The 15,483-nt window shown below is 54.3% G+C and overlaps 2 protein-coding genes across 2 annotated transcripts; one reads left to right on the forward strand and one right to left on the reverse strand.

The window, feature by feature from the left end:
- The first annotated feature begins 45 nt into the window (after positions 1-45).
- RPA2 (replication protein A2) lies at positions 46-4,674 on the forward strand. The gene is made up of 10 exons (XM_075721869.1): positions 46-61; positions 245-357; positions 449-550; positions 651-764; positions 1,675-1,749; positions 2,412-2,525; positions 2,804-2,809; positions 2,845-2,955; positions 3,138-3,232; positions 4,035-4,674. The coding sequence occupies exons 1-10, from the start codon at positions 46-48 to the stop codon at positions 4,117-4,119; spliced, it is 831 nt and encodes a 276-aa protein (XP_075577984.1). The 3' UTR covers positions 4,120-4,674.
- A 1,915-nt stretch (positions 4,675-6,589) lies between these two features.
- On the reverse strand, positions 6,590-13,840 carry THEMIS2 (thymocyte selection associated family member 2). The gene is given in 6 exon segments (XM_075722122.1): positions 6,590-6,821; positions 7,484-7,592; positions 7,595-8,623; positions 8,912-9,112; positions 9,212-9,352; positions 13,728-13,840. Coding segments are annotated over 6 exon segments (1,782 nt in total). The 5' UTR covers positions 13,828-13,840; the 3' UTR covers positions 6,590-6,619.
- Positions 13,841-15,483: the final 1,643 nt, after the last annotated feature.

Genomic DNA, 15,483 nt, shown 5'->3' on the forward strand with positions numbered 1-15,483 from the left:
GGCGGTGCGCGCGGGCCGGCGGGCGCCCGACGTTGGGCCGCCGCCATGTGGAGCGGGCACGGTGCGGGCGGGGGCGGCCGGGCCGGGCCGGGGTCGGTGCCTGGGGGCGGCGAGGGGCGCCCGGGGCCGCCGGAGACGGGGGGGGGGGGGCGAGGCCGCCGCCGCGCCCCGTGATGGCGGCGGCGGCGGGGACGAGGGGCGCTTGACCGCCAGCGCCTCACGGGCTCTCCCTCTCTCCCCTCAGGGACCTTCGACAGCGGGTACGGCACCGTGGGCACCGCGGGGCCCGCGGGCGGCTACACGCAGTCCCCGGGCGGCTTCGGCTCCCCCGCCGGCACCCAGGCTGAGAAGAAGCAGGTAGGCCGGGAGCGGGGCCGCGGCGGCCGGAGGAGCGGGGAGGGGCGCGGCCGCTCCCCGGCGGCGCTGACGGCCCCGCCGCCCCTTGCAGAGAATCCGCTCGCAGAACATCGTGCCCTGCACCGTGTCGCAGCTGCTGGCCGCCGAGCAGGTCGACGAGACCTTCCGGATCCGCGATGTGGAGATCTCCCAGGTGGGCGCCGGGGGAGAGCGGCGAGCGGGAAGGTAAAAGAGGCTAAACCGGACTCGCTTCCAGGGGCCCTCCGGGTGAACTCCTCCCTCTTCCAACGCAGGTGACCATTATGGGGATAATCCGGCATGCTGAGAAAGCACCGACAAATATTCTCTACAAAGTGGACGACATGACGGCAGCCCCGATGGATGTCAGGCAGTGGGTTGATACTGACGTAAGCACCGTATTCCTTATGAGCGCATTTCTCTAAAAGCTTTGGGAGCAGTGAAGAGAGAAAACCTATCAAAAAGATGTGGCTCTTCTGAAAAGTGTTTTAGGAATAACGTGCCTCTGAAAGCCAAGGGAGATGCTGCTGTAGCAGAGGTTACTGGTGTTGTACGTGACTCTTCTCCCGTTTTGTAATTCATATCTAGTTCTACATTGAATCACTTTGAATAATTTTCTAGAGTTTAGCTGCTGAAGCTCAGCCGTTACTTCATAGCTGAACTGAGAGGTGCATGCTTGGTACCTTTGTGTAGAAATACAAGGAGAGGGAGTGAACAGACTTTTCTGTGTGGCTCGGTAATTGAGGCAAAGATGTGTACTGATGAATAGTGTCTGGTTTTTCTGATGCATGCCTCCTGAAGTGCTGATAATTTTCACCGCTGGTATAGCAGGCCTTTAAAGCTAGCCCATGTTACTGTAACATATATTGGAAGGCAAACAGCCGAGTTCAGTTGAAGAACTTTGGGAGAGTAATTAGGCAGACATTCGGTTGGCTTAACTGCAAGTTTATCATAACTTCAAAAAAGGTTCTGGACTGCTTCCATTCCCCTAGCCAAGTTGCATGGTTGAACACCTGCTTTTTTCCTATTTGAGGGAAAGTGGACAGAGACAGCAGAGCAGACAACTGGCTTTGAGTGCTGTCAAGTGTACAGTGTGTTCAAATGAGCAAATATTTTTCTCTCTGTTTTTCATTTATGGTTATGCTTACCCAGCTGCTCTTACTGGATGTAGGAATGCATGTTGTTTGTGTTTGCTTGAGATAAGCCTCCTTTCCTAAGGCATTTATTGTGATAATCAAGAAATAGAAAGGTGAATCAGAAAACCATTCCTTTCTCCTTTCTCCTTTTCCTCTCTGTTAGGAGGCAGGTGGTGAGAATGTTGTAGTACCTCCAGGGACCTACGTGAAAGTAGCTGGTCATCTTCGTTCTTTCCAGGTGAGATGATGTTACCCATGCCCGACCCCTCGAGTCATGAGGCTGGAGCAGTGGCGTGAAGGCTTGCTGATCTGGCACAGTGTTAGTGGGCTCCCTTTAGAATATCTACTTAATCGTCATCTTTGCTCATCCTTTCCTGTGGACAAATCCTTCAATGTTTTTGCCAGGGCTGTATTTAATAGCACTTTAATTGTTCCTAAATGCAAATGGCAGAGGACCCATTTAAAATGCTGTTCTTCATCAGTGTGGTGTTTTTAGCAGAACAGAGTACCAGACACCATGTTCTTGGGTTTTTGTACTGTAGAACTTAGACCTGGTTCTGCTTAATGGGGACGCTTCTTATAGCATATTATGTGATGTGGTTGCCTCATAACTAAATATTATAACTATATGAATAAATATTCAAATAAAGGTGCATGCATTAAAACAAAGTGCAATTAATTACCAGCCAGTTAGAAGTTATCCTGTCTGCATTGTCTTGCAAAATTATGCATGAAAATGCAAGTTGGAAAATTTTGGACTAGTTAAGTGCAGACAGTCTCCCTACCCACCACTGTCCCATCCCTGTTCCTGGAAAGAATGATTGGATTGGCTGTTAAGCATGGTCCTGTTGCTGTGATGTTAATTTTTTTTCTTTGCTTTTTTTTTTTTTTCTTTGAAAGAATAAGAAAAGCTTGGTGGCATTTAAGATCATGCCTCTGGAAAATATGAATGAGTTCACCACACACATACTAGAGATTGTCAATGCGCATATGATCCTCAGAAAAAATCTTATGGTACGTACGTACTTGAAGATTCTGATTCCATCTTGGCCCTTACTGGGTTACTGGTTATCTCCCAGGGATCTCTTGGTTCGTTGGGGAAATTGTATACCAGTTGTGGGGCTGGAAAGCTTGAAGCTGTCAGAGGGCTGCAGTGAAGGTGTAACAGGAGTCCTGGATTCCTTGGAGAGAGATTGCGTTGCAGTCTGTTTCCAGTGGTTTCTTTTGGGAATCTGTTTTTAATTACTGTCTCTCTGAAGTAACACTAAGTCTTCAATGCCATGGGCTTGCAGCAGCCTGTGTAACCACAGCAATGTTACTCTTGTAATTTCAGTCAGCATCAAGAGTGCCTCAGTCGTTTTCCTCTGCTGGGATAGGTGATGTGGGGGGCTACGGAGGAGGTGGCAGCCTACCAGTGAATGGACTCACAGCGCATCAGAGTCAGGTGGGTGCAAGAAGCTTCTCCAGGAACACAGCAGTTGCCGCGGGGGCTGCTGCGGCGTGATGTAGGACAAAGAAATGAAAGCTCAGTTGCTCTTTGAAAGCGGGTAGTTCTTCCTCGACCTTGCTGTCTATCGATGATAGAGAAGCCTAGCTGTGTGCTAATGGTGGTTCTTGCTTTTGCAGGTGCTGAACTTGATTAAAAACTGCCCTGTCCCAGAAGGTATGAGTCTTCAAGAGTTGAAACTTCAGCTCCACAATATGAGCATGTCAACAATCAAGTAAGTGTGTAGAAACGAAGGATGTTCCGGAAATCCAGGTGGTCCTTCCTGGAGTCTGATAAAAGGAGGCAGAGAGGAAAATAGTGGGCAAGCCTGGATCCTTACTTGCTCAACAGCGCTAGTAATTTCAGATGTTCCCAGTAGGATGCAGTAGTGAGCCAGAGCTTTTGAAGTCTTCAACAGCTTAAAATGAGTGATTGTCAGTTGAAGTGGTAATAAAATGCTTCACTCCCTATTTTCAGAACAAGCTGTGTAACAGTTCAGTAGCAAAGTAATAGGCACTGGGAGTACCGCAGTGCCTCAGCGATATTTTCTCCTGTTCAAGGACTACCTTGCTGTCTGCACACTGATCAGAACTTGGGAATAGGCTGTTGCTGTTCTCTTTTCCTTTGCTGTCTCTTACAGCTTCTCCTCCCTGAGACTCAGAAAAACAGTGAAGCCTAAAGACAGTAATTAACATCCATTATCTTTCTGTGTTCTGTCCCCTTTGAAGCAGAGTGAGAGGTACTGCTTTTACCGGGGAAGTACTGAGAGCGGTGGCCTTCCCACCACTTCTGTGGCAGGCAGAGTCTGCGAGCTGCTGGGGGAGCACATTGCCATAGCTTTGGAGAAACTTTCTGTGCCTACTGACTGGTGGAGCAGCACTTAAACTGCTCACAGGATGGAGCCACCGAGAGCTTCCCTTGGCAGATGCCAGAAGGGAACAGTAGGAATGGGGTCTGTAAATGGAAAATCCCTGAGAGAAAGGTGTTGATATGAACTAGTCAGCAATTGCTTTTTTTTTTTTTTTTTTTCTTCAAAGGCAAGCTGTTGAATTCCTTAGCAGCGAGGGACACATCTACTCCACTGTGGATGATGATCACTATAAGTCGACAGATGCTGAGTGAAGTTACTTCCAGCTGGATTTAGTTCTAAGCAAATGCTTGTCCATGTATCAAGTTATCCTGCTGAGCTTTGCAACATGGAAGGTGATCTTTGCTCTTTCTAGCCTGTGAAAGTCTCAGTTACTCTGTGAGTGCCTCCTTGGAATTCACGGACAAGCAGAACGTATAGGATTCTGTTAACTGGTATTGATTATATGCTGTGACCATGTGACTGAAAGCATAAACAGACATGGGAAAACTGAATGCCTCAAAGCTTCAGAAGCTTCAGTTTGTTTTGTCTCCTAGGAGGATGCCTGTGTTAGAAAGAAGAACCTCTTTCTAATCTTGTCCTGGGCAGATTGTCTTTTGTTTGTAGAGCTGTTTCTTGTAACTCAACTTTCATTCCTTTTCATTCACAAAGTGGGTAGCCAAGAGTGTACTCCACTAATGTACAGTAATCATGAATAGATTTTTAATTAAGTTTAGTTTATGCATTTAAATCTATATTTGTACTATGAGGTGATCTTGTTACTAGAGCTTTTGAATGTTTCCAATAAAATTTTAACTTGGGTAGTCTTGCACGCGTGTGTGGCTCTAGAGGCTTTTCTTCCCTAAAGACCATCTGTGTTGGCAAAGCCTAGCCACGTGGGTAAAAGCACAGCCCATGTTTTCCAGAGTTTCTTTGACTATAGTTATTTTTTTCCTTAGCTTTTGAAGTAAGTTGCTTTAAAAGGTCAAACTGAAGTGAATGCCTGGACACTAAGAAATTAAGTAACTGTACTACTGAAGAAAGCTACATGTTGTATCTGCCACCAGAAGTACTTTAGCTGAAGCTCAAATGAATTACATCACGTGGTACAAGTTTTTCTTCTTTCAACTATTTTTAAAGCATAACTAAAAAACCCACTAAATTAGGAAACAGCAGGGTTGATACTGGTGATGTGTGGGGGGGCAGAGAACAGATTTGCCTCTCCTGTTTCTCTGCACAAGCCTGCCTTGTTCAGGAAGGCAGCGTGCTGAGGGCAGCTGCTTCAGTGTATTTCTGTCCTCCTAGTCATGATATGCTTCCTGTTACATGAAATGCAAAGCTGAAAGCTACCTTCTGGAAATTGTTTTGCATTTGTCAATGGCAGCGTTTCAGGAGTTCATAAATATTCAGGAGCATTTTTCACCATGACCCCATAAGGCATGTAGCTGTTCTCACAAGATGAACCACAGCCTTGCTGAAAAGCAGAACCTGGGATCTTTCACGCTGAATGCTGAGACACCGAAATGCGCTTGCTGCCTGCCAGATGGGAGTCTGGTTTGCTGTGCTGCGCTGACCTGTCCTTTGCTGCCTCTGAGTTCCCAGGGGCCTGCTGGTAATGAAGTGACCTGGCTCTGAAAAAGCAGTTCTTCCCTCTGTGCACGTCTGTGGGGCTGGCTGCCAGACCCAGGGCATCTGCTGCTGGCCTTAATGCTGGGATGTTTAGGTGTATGTCGTGGTTTAGCCCCAGCCAGCAGCTCAGCACCATGCAGCCGCTCGCTCACTGCCCCTGCCCCAGTGGGATGGGGGAGAGAATCGGAGGAGTGAGAGTGAGAAACACTCCTGGGTTGAGATAAGAACAGTTTAAGAATTGAAATAAAGTAAAATAGTAATGATAATAATAACAATATAATAATGATGATGATAATAATATACAAAGCAAGTGATGCACAATGCAATTGCTCACCATCCGCCAACTGATACCCAGACAGCTCCTGAGCAGCGATTGCTGCTCCCTAGCCAACCCCCCCCCCTAGTTTCTATACTGCCCATGACACCGTATGGTATGGAATAGCCCTTTGGGCAGTTTGGATCAACTATTCTGGCTGTGCCCCCTCCCGGTTTCTTGTGGCCCTGGCAGAGCATGGGAAGCTGAAAAGTCCTTGACTGGCATAAGCAGTACTGAGCAACAACTGAAAACATCAGCGTGTTATCAACGTTCTTCTCCTACTAAATCCAAAACACATGCAATCATACAAATGTGTCACATAGTGGTTTGAGCCCCAGCTGCAGCATAGCTTGCACTGTGTGAAGTACCTTGTCATGTCTCTTCCTAACCCCATCCTGCCCCATGTGCCAGCCAGTGTCTGGACATGCTGGTCCCAAAGCATCTCTGACTGGAAGCATCTGTAAGCCCAGCCCAGACACGGTGGAACACGGTGGTGGGGAGTGAGATCTGTGTCCCAGGGCCTGGGCTGGCATCTCAGTGGCATCTTGGTGGCCACTCAGCTGAAGGCTGGTCTGATGCTGTCAGAGTCCCATGGGTGACAGCTGAGGACACAGCCCACAGCACAACAGGGGATTTGTTCTGTGCCCGGGGCTGTCCTGACAGCGTACGGGCTGCTTGCGTTCGAGGAACGTGGGCACCTTGCAGCAGGACCGAGGCAGTTGGAAGTTGTGCTGCGGATCCCCAGGGCTGTATTTAGCCTCTGCAAGTAACTGATGTCATGTAAGGTCGAAGAGTATTTAGAGGCTGGGTGGCTGCCCGGAACTAGAGGACTAGAAAGGAAAAATTGCCTGCATTTTGTGAATTGCGTTTTGCACGTTGTCATCAACAGTTTCATAATCGTGGTCAGTGCTGTCGCTCTCCGTGCCTGGAAGGGAAGAGAGAGCACAGCCTACGGACGTGCACCACAACGGGCCGCGGCAGAGACCCCACGGGGAACGCCCTGACCTGCTCTCCCCGCCTCCCCAGTCTGAGCTGCGCCCGGACACAGCGGGGACTGAAGGGGTGTGGGGGAGAAGGGCCTCTCTTGGTGTGGTGGCAGAGCAGCTGCCACCACAGACTCTGGGGCTACGGGTCCCCTGTGATCTGGGGGTGGTGGGAAGGTGCCCCACTCCATGGCAGATGCAGGCCAAGGGCTTGTCGGCAGTGGTCACCATGCTGTCGCCCTTGAGGTCAAGCCTTGCTTCCCCTTGTGCCATGGACCCCATGGGGGACAAGGGATTGGGGTGCCCCCCACACATCCCCCCTGCATGTGGGACAAGGAAATGGGGCAGCCCCCCCCTAGGTTCCCTGTACCACATGGGACACGGGGATGGGGCAGACCCTGTGAGTTCCCCCCCAACATGTGGGACACGGGGATGGGGCAATTCCTCATGTGTCCCCCCCCCCCCCATGGGACAAGGGGATGGGAAGGGGCAGTCCCCATGGGGGCCCAGCTGGCTGCAGTGCAGATGTCCCCAGCTGAGCATCCCTGCCCCAGGTCCCCAGGAGGACAGCCCCGGCGCGGTGGTGGCCACTCCCCACTTAAGCGCGACCCGCTGACGCTGCTGGGGGGCCCCGTCCTCCCGCCAGGGCAGCACGTCTCCGGGCTGAGCCCCGTGGAGGGGCCAGGGCCCGGGAGGTGCCGGGGGCCTCACCTGCATCCCCCCGGGGTCCCCGCCAGCCATACTGGCTGGGGTCACTCAGCCGGGGCAGGGACGGGAGCGGCGGCAGCGGAGGAGCCGGGCGGGTGCTCGCTGGCAGGGGTCTGGGGACCGGGGGTCTGGGGGCCGAGTGGCACCTTCCCCCAGGGCTCGACCCCGCCTGTGCTCGCTTGGGGGGCCGCGGGGGCGGCGGGGCCAGGCCGCCGGGCAGCTGGGCCAGCAGCTGGTAGTAGAAGGCCTCGGTCAGCTCCTCCACCCGGGCGCGGTGGGTGCGGGGGGTCCGGGGGTGGACGGGCCCCTCACTCAGCAGGAGGGAGAGGTCCAGCCACTGCGGCGGGATCTCGAAGCCCTCCTCCGGCTCCTCGCAGAAGCTGCCCACCAGGAAGGGCTGGTCCAGGCGGGCCTCCAGCCGCAGGGCGGGCAGGGCGCCCAGTGCATCCCGCTCCAGCTCCGGGTCAGGGGCCACCACCCGGACCTCGCAGGGCAGCGGCTGCTGCTCCAGCAGCTCCACCAGTCCATACTTCTTGCTGTCACACGCCTCCTCCACGAAGCTGCCCCCCAGGTCCAGCGGCAGTAGCAGCTCCTCGCCTTCCTCCTCCTCCTCCTCCTCCCCGCCCCCATGGCGGTGGCAGAGCAGCCAGGTGCTGGGGCCGGTCCCCTGCAGCCTCCGGGCCTCCAGCCGGTCACCCACACCGAGCGGGGGCACGTCGTCCCCCTGGCCCTCGCAGTCCTGCGTCACCACCACGCGCAGCCGCCGCCCGGGCTGCAGGCCGGCTGCCAGCTCCTGCACCCCTGTGAACTGCCGAGGCCGCTGACGGAACCGGCCCTGGTAGGTGCTGGAGAGGAGGAAATGGCGGCTGCTGCCAGGGGCCGAGGCCAGGACCCGCCAGGCGTGGGAGCGGCCATGGAGCTGCAGCCACTGCCCCCGCCGCAGCCGCGGCACCCAGGCACTCTCGAAGATGGTGGGGCCGGCCGGACCCTCCAGGATCTCGGCCTGGGCCGGCAGCACCTCCTCCATCCCCAGCACCTCGCTCAGTAGCAGCGGCCGGGTGAAGTGGATGTGCTGCGCCTCCTCCGTGACATCTTCCACATCCACCTCCAGCGTGGAGGGGATCTTCACTGTGTCCCGACGCACTGTGGGGCAGAGCTGCCCTGACCCCGTGCTCAGCCCCTTCCCAGCCCCATGTGGGAGAGGATCCCCACCTCACGACCCCCACCTGCAGCCACCCACACCATTGCATCGGGGTCCCAGCACCAAACCAGTGTAGGCCCCCAACCCTGCAGCACCCCCCCTCCCAACCCCGCAGCACCCTGCCCTGACCCCACCACCTCGACCCCCAGCCCCGACCCCGCAGCACCCTGCCCTGACCCCGCAGCCCCCCTGCCTCCCCCCAGCACCCCGCCCGCTCCATCCAGACTCACAGTGCATGGCGGCATGCACCTCATAGACTGGGTGCAGGAGCAGGACACAGGTGCCGATGGAGGGGCACAGCAGGGCCTGCGGCCACCTGTCTGACCGCCTCAGCACCTGGCGCAGCGTCAGGCCCCGCCGCGTGCCGCCCTCCAGGGACGGTCCCTGCAGTGTCGGGAACGGTCCCGGGGTTGGGACAGGCTGGAAAAGACCTGTGGGACAATGAGGCTGAGCCCACGGGGGCTGCAAAGGTCTCCCGTGGGAGAAGGGCACCCATTAGGTTTGGGCTGGGACAGGGCAGCCCTGCTCACCCTTAAATGTTGGCGGCAGCTCCATTATCTGCCCTGTCCCTGTGTCCTCACAAATGACCTTCTGCAGTGCTATGGCCATGACTTTCAGCAGGTCGCCCGTCGACAAGCAGCATTCGTTGCCTGAGATCTCGTACACAGACCCTGTAGGGTGCGGAGGGAGATTTCCTCAAAGAAAATGCCTCTTCAGCATTTCATAGAATCACAGAATGGTTTGGATTGGAAAGGACCTTCACAGATCATCTGGTCCAAACCCTCTGCCATGGACATGTCTCCTGCAAGGACATCTTTCACTACTAGACCAGGTTGCTCAAAGCCCTGTCCAACCTGATCTTGAACACTTCCAATGACGGAGCATCCACAACTTCTCTGGGCAACCTGTTCTGCTGCCTCACCACCCTCTGTAAGCTGTTGGCTACTGCTTCCTCATAATACCTGCAGGTGGCTGGTGCTCCTGTCCAACACTTGGGAGCTCCTGACTGAACTCAAACATATGAAGGAGGTGCACGAGCGGTGGCAGCAGGGCCAGGTGGCCCAGGAGGAGCACAGAGACACGGTCTAGCATGCAGTGATAGGGTTAGGAAAGCCAAAGCCTGCTTGGAGCTGAATCTGTCAAGGGATGTGAAGGGCAACAAGAAAGGCTTCTACAAGTACATCAACAGCAAAAGGAAGACTGGGGAAAATGCAGGTCTGCTCCTGAATGGGGCAGGGGCCATGGTCACAAAGGACACAGCAAAGGTTGCTGTGCTCAATGCCTGCTTGGACTCAGTCTTTACAGGTATGACCAGCCTTCAGGAATCCCCCTGAGACCAGGGGGAAAGTCTGGAGCAAGGAAGACCTACCCTTGTTGGAGGACGACCAGGTAAGGAGTACTAAACAGACATACATAAGTCTGTGGGGCCTGCTGGGATGCACCCATGACTGCTGACTTTGTGAGGCCACTCTCTGTTATCTTTGATAGGTCATGGGCAATCGAGAAAGGTTCCTGAAGACTGGGGAAAAAAGCAAATGTCACTCCTATCTTCAAGAGAGGCAAGAAGAGACCTACAGGCCAGTGATGCTCTCCTCAAACCCCGGGAAGGTAATGGAGCAGATAATTCTGGAAACAGTTACCAGACACATGAAGGATGAAAAGGTGATTGGGATTGTCAGTGTGGGGAAATCACGCTTATCCAACCCGATCACCTTCTATAATGAGGTGACTGGCTTGGTGGACGAGGGGAGAGCAGTGGCTGTTTACCTTGACTTCAGTAAGCCTTTTGGCACTATCTCCCATCACATCCTCATAGAGAAGCTGATGAAGAATGGGCTGGATGAGCAGACACTGAGGTGGACTGATACCTGGCTGAACGGCTGGGCGCAGAGGGTGGTGATCAGTGGCACCAAGTCTAGTTGGAGGCCAGTCACTAGCGGAGTGCCCCAGGGATCAATACTGGGTCCAATCCTGTTTAACTTCTTTGTTAATGATCTGGATGACGGGGCAGAGCACACCCTCAGCAGGTTTGCAGACGACACAAAACTGGGAGGAGAGGCTGACAGGCCAGAGGGCCGTGCTGCCATCCAGAGGGACCTTGGCAGGCTGGAGGAATGGGCTGACAGGAACCTCATGCAGTTCAACAAGAAGAAGTGCAAAGTCCTGCCCCTGGGAAGGAACAGCCCCATGCACCAGCACATGCTGGGGCCCACCCAGCTGGAAAGCAGCTTGGTAGGAAAGAACCTGGGGGTCCTGGTGGACACCAGGTTGAACATGAGCCAGCAACGTGCCCTTGCTGCAAAGAAGGCAAATGGTGTCCTGGGCTGCAATAAGCAAAGTATGGCCAGCAGGTCGAGGGAGGTGATCCTTCCCCTCTTGCTCAGCACTGCTGAGGCCGTCCCTGGAGTGCTGTGTCCAGGGCTGGGCTCCCCAGTACAAGAGAGACATGGACATACTGGAGAGAGTCCAACAAAGGGCCACAAGGATGATGAAGGGACTGGAGCATCTCTCCTGTGAGGAAAGGCTGTGAGAGCTGGGAGCATTCAGCCTGGAGAAGACAAAGCTCAGGGGGAATCCCTTCAGGTATTTATATACATTGATGAGAGGATGCAAAGCCAGGCTCTTCTTGGTGATGTCCAGTGCCAGGACCAGAGGCCATGGGCACAAACCAGAACACACAAAACTTCCTCTGAATGTAAGAAAACATTTCTTTTACTGTCACGGTGGTCAAACACTAGGACAGGTTGCCCAGACAGGTTGTGGAATCTCCATCATTTGAGATACTCAAAACCCGTCTGGACAAAGTCCAGCGGGTCTGAGCAGGACAGATGAAGCCAAGGTTGGACACACCGCCAGAGGTGGGCTGGTGTCCCCACGTTGGGTATTGGCACCTGACGCTGCTGCAGGCACTGCCGCGCCACTGACCACTGCTCGCCTGGGGAGTGCAGGTGGGAGCAGGGGGGTGGGACTGGCTGGGAGAGTGCCTGCCCACCGGCAGTGGGCGGAACCTTGAAGTAGAAATAAATGTGAAAAAATAAACGACAGGAAGAGGTGGATGAAAGCTAGGAAGTTTCAGAAAGTATTGCATGTTGTGTAAGCCCCAGTCCCCCTCCTCCAGCCCTCTCGTGCCCTGTCACACTGTGACAGCATTGAGGGCATGGTCTGAAAAGGGAGGAAACCCACGGTCAGGCTGCACTGCCCAGAGCACAGAGATGCCTCACGCCTTGGGTGCAGAGACCTGGTTAACTCCATGCACATGTGGCATGGCTGGCCCCCTTGGCTGGCAGAAGACACACAGACACACGTGGCTGTGCATGCCCCGTGCAGGACCCCAAAGCACTCTTCAGCTCCACCGCAGGACCAAGCCAGAGTGGTTTTGCAACATAAAGCAGGATCAAGAATGCAGAGGAGGCGAGGAGTGCGTGGCTGGGAGATGAGCCTGAGCAGGGGCCGAGCCAGCAGCAGTTTTGTTTAACAACTTGGGGACCCACCCAAATTTTTGCTAACAAAAAGCCAGAAGTAGTAAGGACTTCAGTAATGGCAGGAAATGTTCAAGACATGTCAACAGTACAGGATGACGCATCTGCAGGGTGCAACACTGATTGATCCCCAGTGCACTCTGATCTGTCTGCAAGGTCCAACACCATTCACCAGCAGCCAAGGGAACACACAACCAGAAGGTTGGCTGAGGGGTCTTTGCTGGGCTGATGCTTATTTCTATGGAATCAGGAATACCTGGAAGCTTGTACAGTCCATGTCCTGTGCAGGGGTCATAACAGGGGAGAAAAGCAGTGCAGAAGAGCACAATGGGAGTGGCTGGGCTGAACCGATGTAACTCGGACAAGAAATGCAGCAGGAAAGATTCAGTACTTGATCACACCACAAAGGGACAGGGTAGATGTGCCTTTCCTGAAGCCGGAGCCTTTCCTGGAGCAGGAGCTCCTCAGGCTATGCTACCACATCACGATACCCTCCATCAGAAGCAATGCCCCCTTCTGCCCTTAAATCTCTGCATTCACTGAGCTGCTACCAAACCTTCTGCGCAGCCCCAAACTTCTCCCCTCCCTGGGACAAACTCAGGACAAACCCCCTGCTACGCGAAGCAGAAAGCACCAGCTACCTCACCATGACTACCAGCAACTGCTAAACAAATTGACTGCTGCTGTTGGAACAGTGGCATTTTTACCTATTTAGCAACGTTAAGATGTTATCAAGGCCATCAGAAGTCTTTGGGAAAGCTAAACATCCACCCCAACTGACCTACAGAGAAGCAGAGCGAGACCACCCCAACCACTTCTCCTGCTCTTTAAAAGTCAGCATAACCTAAACAAATGCTACAAATCCTACACCTCTTGGTGGTAATTGCCACATTGGTGTTGCCAGGATCCTGCTGTTCATTCCCAGTGTTTTTGGGAGCCCCAGAAATCCAGCAGAAGCATTTGCTAATTTGTGGTTCTGTTTCACCACCAACATTGCCACCAGCTGAGGAAGCCATGTTGGTCAAGGCTTCTCCTCGACCTAAGATGTCTCCATGGACGTGGCCCAGGAGCAAGCAGAAAGCTCAGACCAGGCTGCTCTCTGTGCCCTTGCTGGACCCCTCGCACTGGGGTCAGGGGCAATGCCATCCCACCTTCTGGGATCCCCCTCCCACCCAGCCACTGAGCACGTGGCTCCGTCCCTGCCAGATCCACCACCAGCAGGGGATTCACTGCCTGGGATGAGAGCTGCGCATGAAGCGGAGGACCAACTTGGATGGTTTTTGGAGCCCCACTGCTTTCCTAGCAGCATGACTGAATGCACTGGGGCACTCAGCTGGGTGGGCACTGGCTGTAGAACAGAAAGTTTTTTACAAGAAGCTGTGCGTTAGGCACCTGTGTCTGGTGGTAGCATGAGGACCTGTGCCTCTCCCTGCACATGGGCACCCCGGTGGCAGGGGACCAGCCATCTTCAGGGCAGGAGCGGGGAGCCTGGGCTGCAGTGGCATGGCAGGGGGAGGTGGCACAGCCTTGGGGCACCCTTTGGAGTCAGTGGGCACCCAGCACTCACCTTGGAAGTAGACACCGGAGCAAATCCTGAGGATGCGGGGCAGGGTGGCAGGGTCCAGGGAGCAGATGTATTCCTGGAAGGAGAGTGGCTCCATGGCCATGCTGCTGGGTGCTCTCGTGCACTCTGCAGAGGGGAACTGCATGGGAAGCAGCTCTAGGCTCTGCTTTCGCTTCTGCTTCTAGCAGTGGTTAAGTTCCCTATCTGGTCATAGCCCCACACTGCCGGCAGCTCTCCAGCATGCACGCAGTGACTGACGTGCTGCTGGGACAATCCTCTTCCTGGTCCCCATCACCTGTCACAGCTTGGTGCCCCCCAGTCCTGGCCCGGGTGGTGCTGCTAGTGCTGAGGGTGGGTGAAGGCGTGAACCCCCAGCTCTCCCGTGGTGCTGTCCTGGCTGGACAGATGCTCCAGCCTGTCCTACTCAGGCTGTCCCCATCACACATCTCCTGTGTACCAGCCTGCCCTGCCTCTCTGCATCTGGAGCCAGGCAGAGCGATGGTGCCATGGAGCAGAGGGCAGGTCTGGGTGGACCATGCCAGAGAAAGCCAATGGCTACGTCCAGACAGCCCTCACCCCGTACAAACACACAGGCACCTGCATCCGGCTCACCTCCGGGCTTTCAGCCCACACTTGCCCCTGGCACAAGCATCCTGTACATCGTGCCCTAGCTGTGTTCAGTGTGCAGAGGAGAGGGGAGTCAGTGAGTCTGGACTGCGTGCCACTGCTGCAGCACCAGCCGCGGGAAAGGCGGAGCCGAATTCCCACACCTCCAGGACAGGCAGCAGCACCTGCCTCATTCTCCCGCTGAGCACAGTCCCCACAGCTGCCAGCCCCCCAGGTGGAAATGCCTGTTCTGAGAGCTGCTGCTCCTTATGAGCTTCATCTTTGTAAGGACTGTCCTTAACTTGCCCTATGATCAAACTGAAGCTGCAGGCTAGGAACAGGATGGGACTTAATGTAGAAATTAAACTTGGAGAAAGATGTTTTTAAGTAGATGATGCAGAAAAAGAGGTCTCTCTGCTTTGACTCCAGCTGCAGAAGTCCACTGCACTTAACAGGAATTTGTGTTTCCCATTATTAGTACAGGACGAAGCAATCTGAGGCACAGAGAGTGCTGGAGTATCAAGACTCCCCCTGCACAAGGCAATTCCAGCATGCCACACAGGGTGTCATAGCAGCAGGAATGTCTAGAGGACTTCAGGCCAAACTGACGCTTGGAGCTGGACTATCCTTGGCACCAGTGCAAGTCAGACATGTCAAGGTCTTGACAACCTACAAGGATGGAGACCTTCCACCCCTCTGGTGATCTGCTTAAGGGCTGCACCACTCTCCCAGGGAAGATGTTTTCTTAATACCCAGCTTGCATTGCTGAAGCTGTGTAAGTGGCCATTGGCCCTCACTATCTTGTCTGCCGTTGCTGGGAAGAATTTGACTCCACTGACAGCAAAACCGTCCTTCAAGTAGTTGTGGGCTGCTATTAGATCAGTCTTCTCCTCCTCTTTACCAGACAAAACCAGCCCAGCTCCCATAAACACTCCTCGTAGGCTGTGTGCCCAGCCCCATGACCATCTTGGTTGCCCTTTGGTGGTCCCTCTCCCACATCCCTCTTCTTGAACTCAGGGTTCAACACTGGGTCCACTATTCCCAGTGCAGGCAGGCAACAGGGATAGCTTCCCTTGATCTGTGAGCCACGATCTGGTCTTAGTCCAGCACATGGTTTGCCCTGTTCACAGCAAGAGCACATTGGTGTTGCACA

Source organism: Pelecanus crispus, chromosome 16, assembly GCF_030463565.1.
Source record: "Pelecanus crispus isolate bPelCri1 chromosome 16, bPelCri1.pri, whole genome shotgun sequence".
NCBI lineage: Eukaryota > Metazoa > Chordata > Aves > Pelecaniformes > Pelecanidae > Pelecanus > Pelecanus crispus.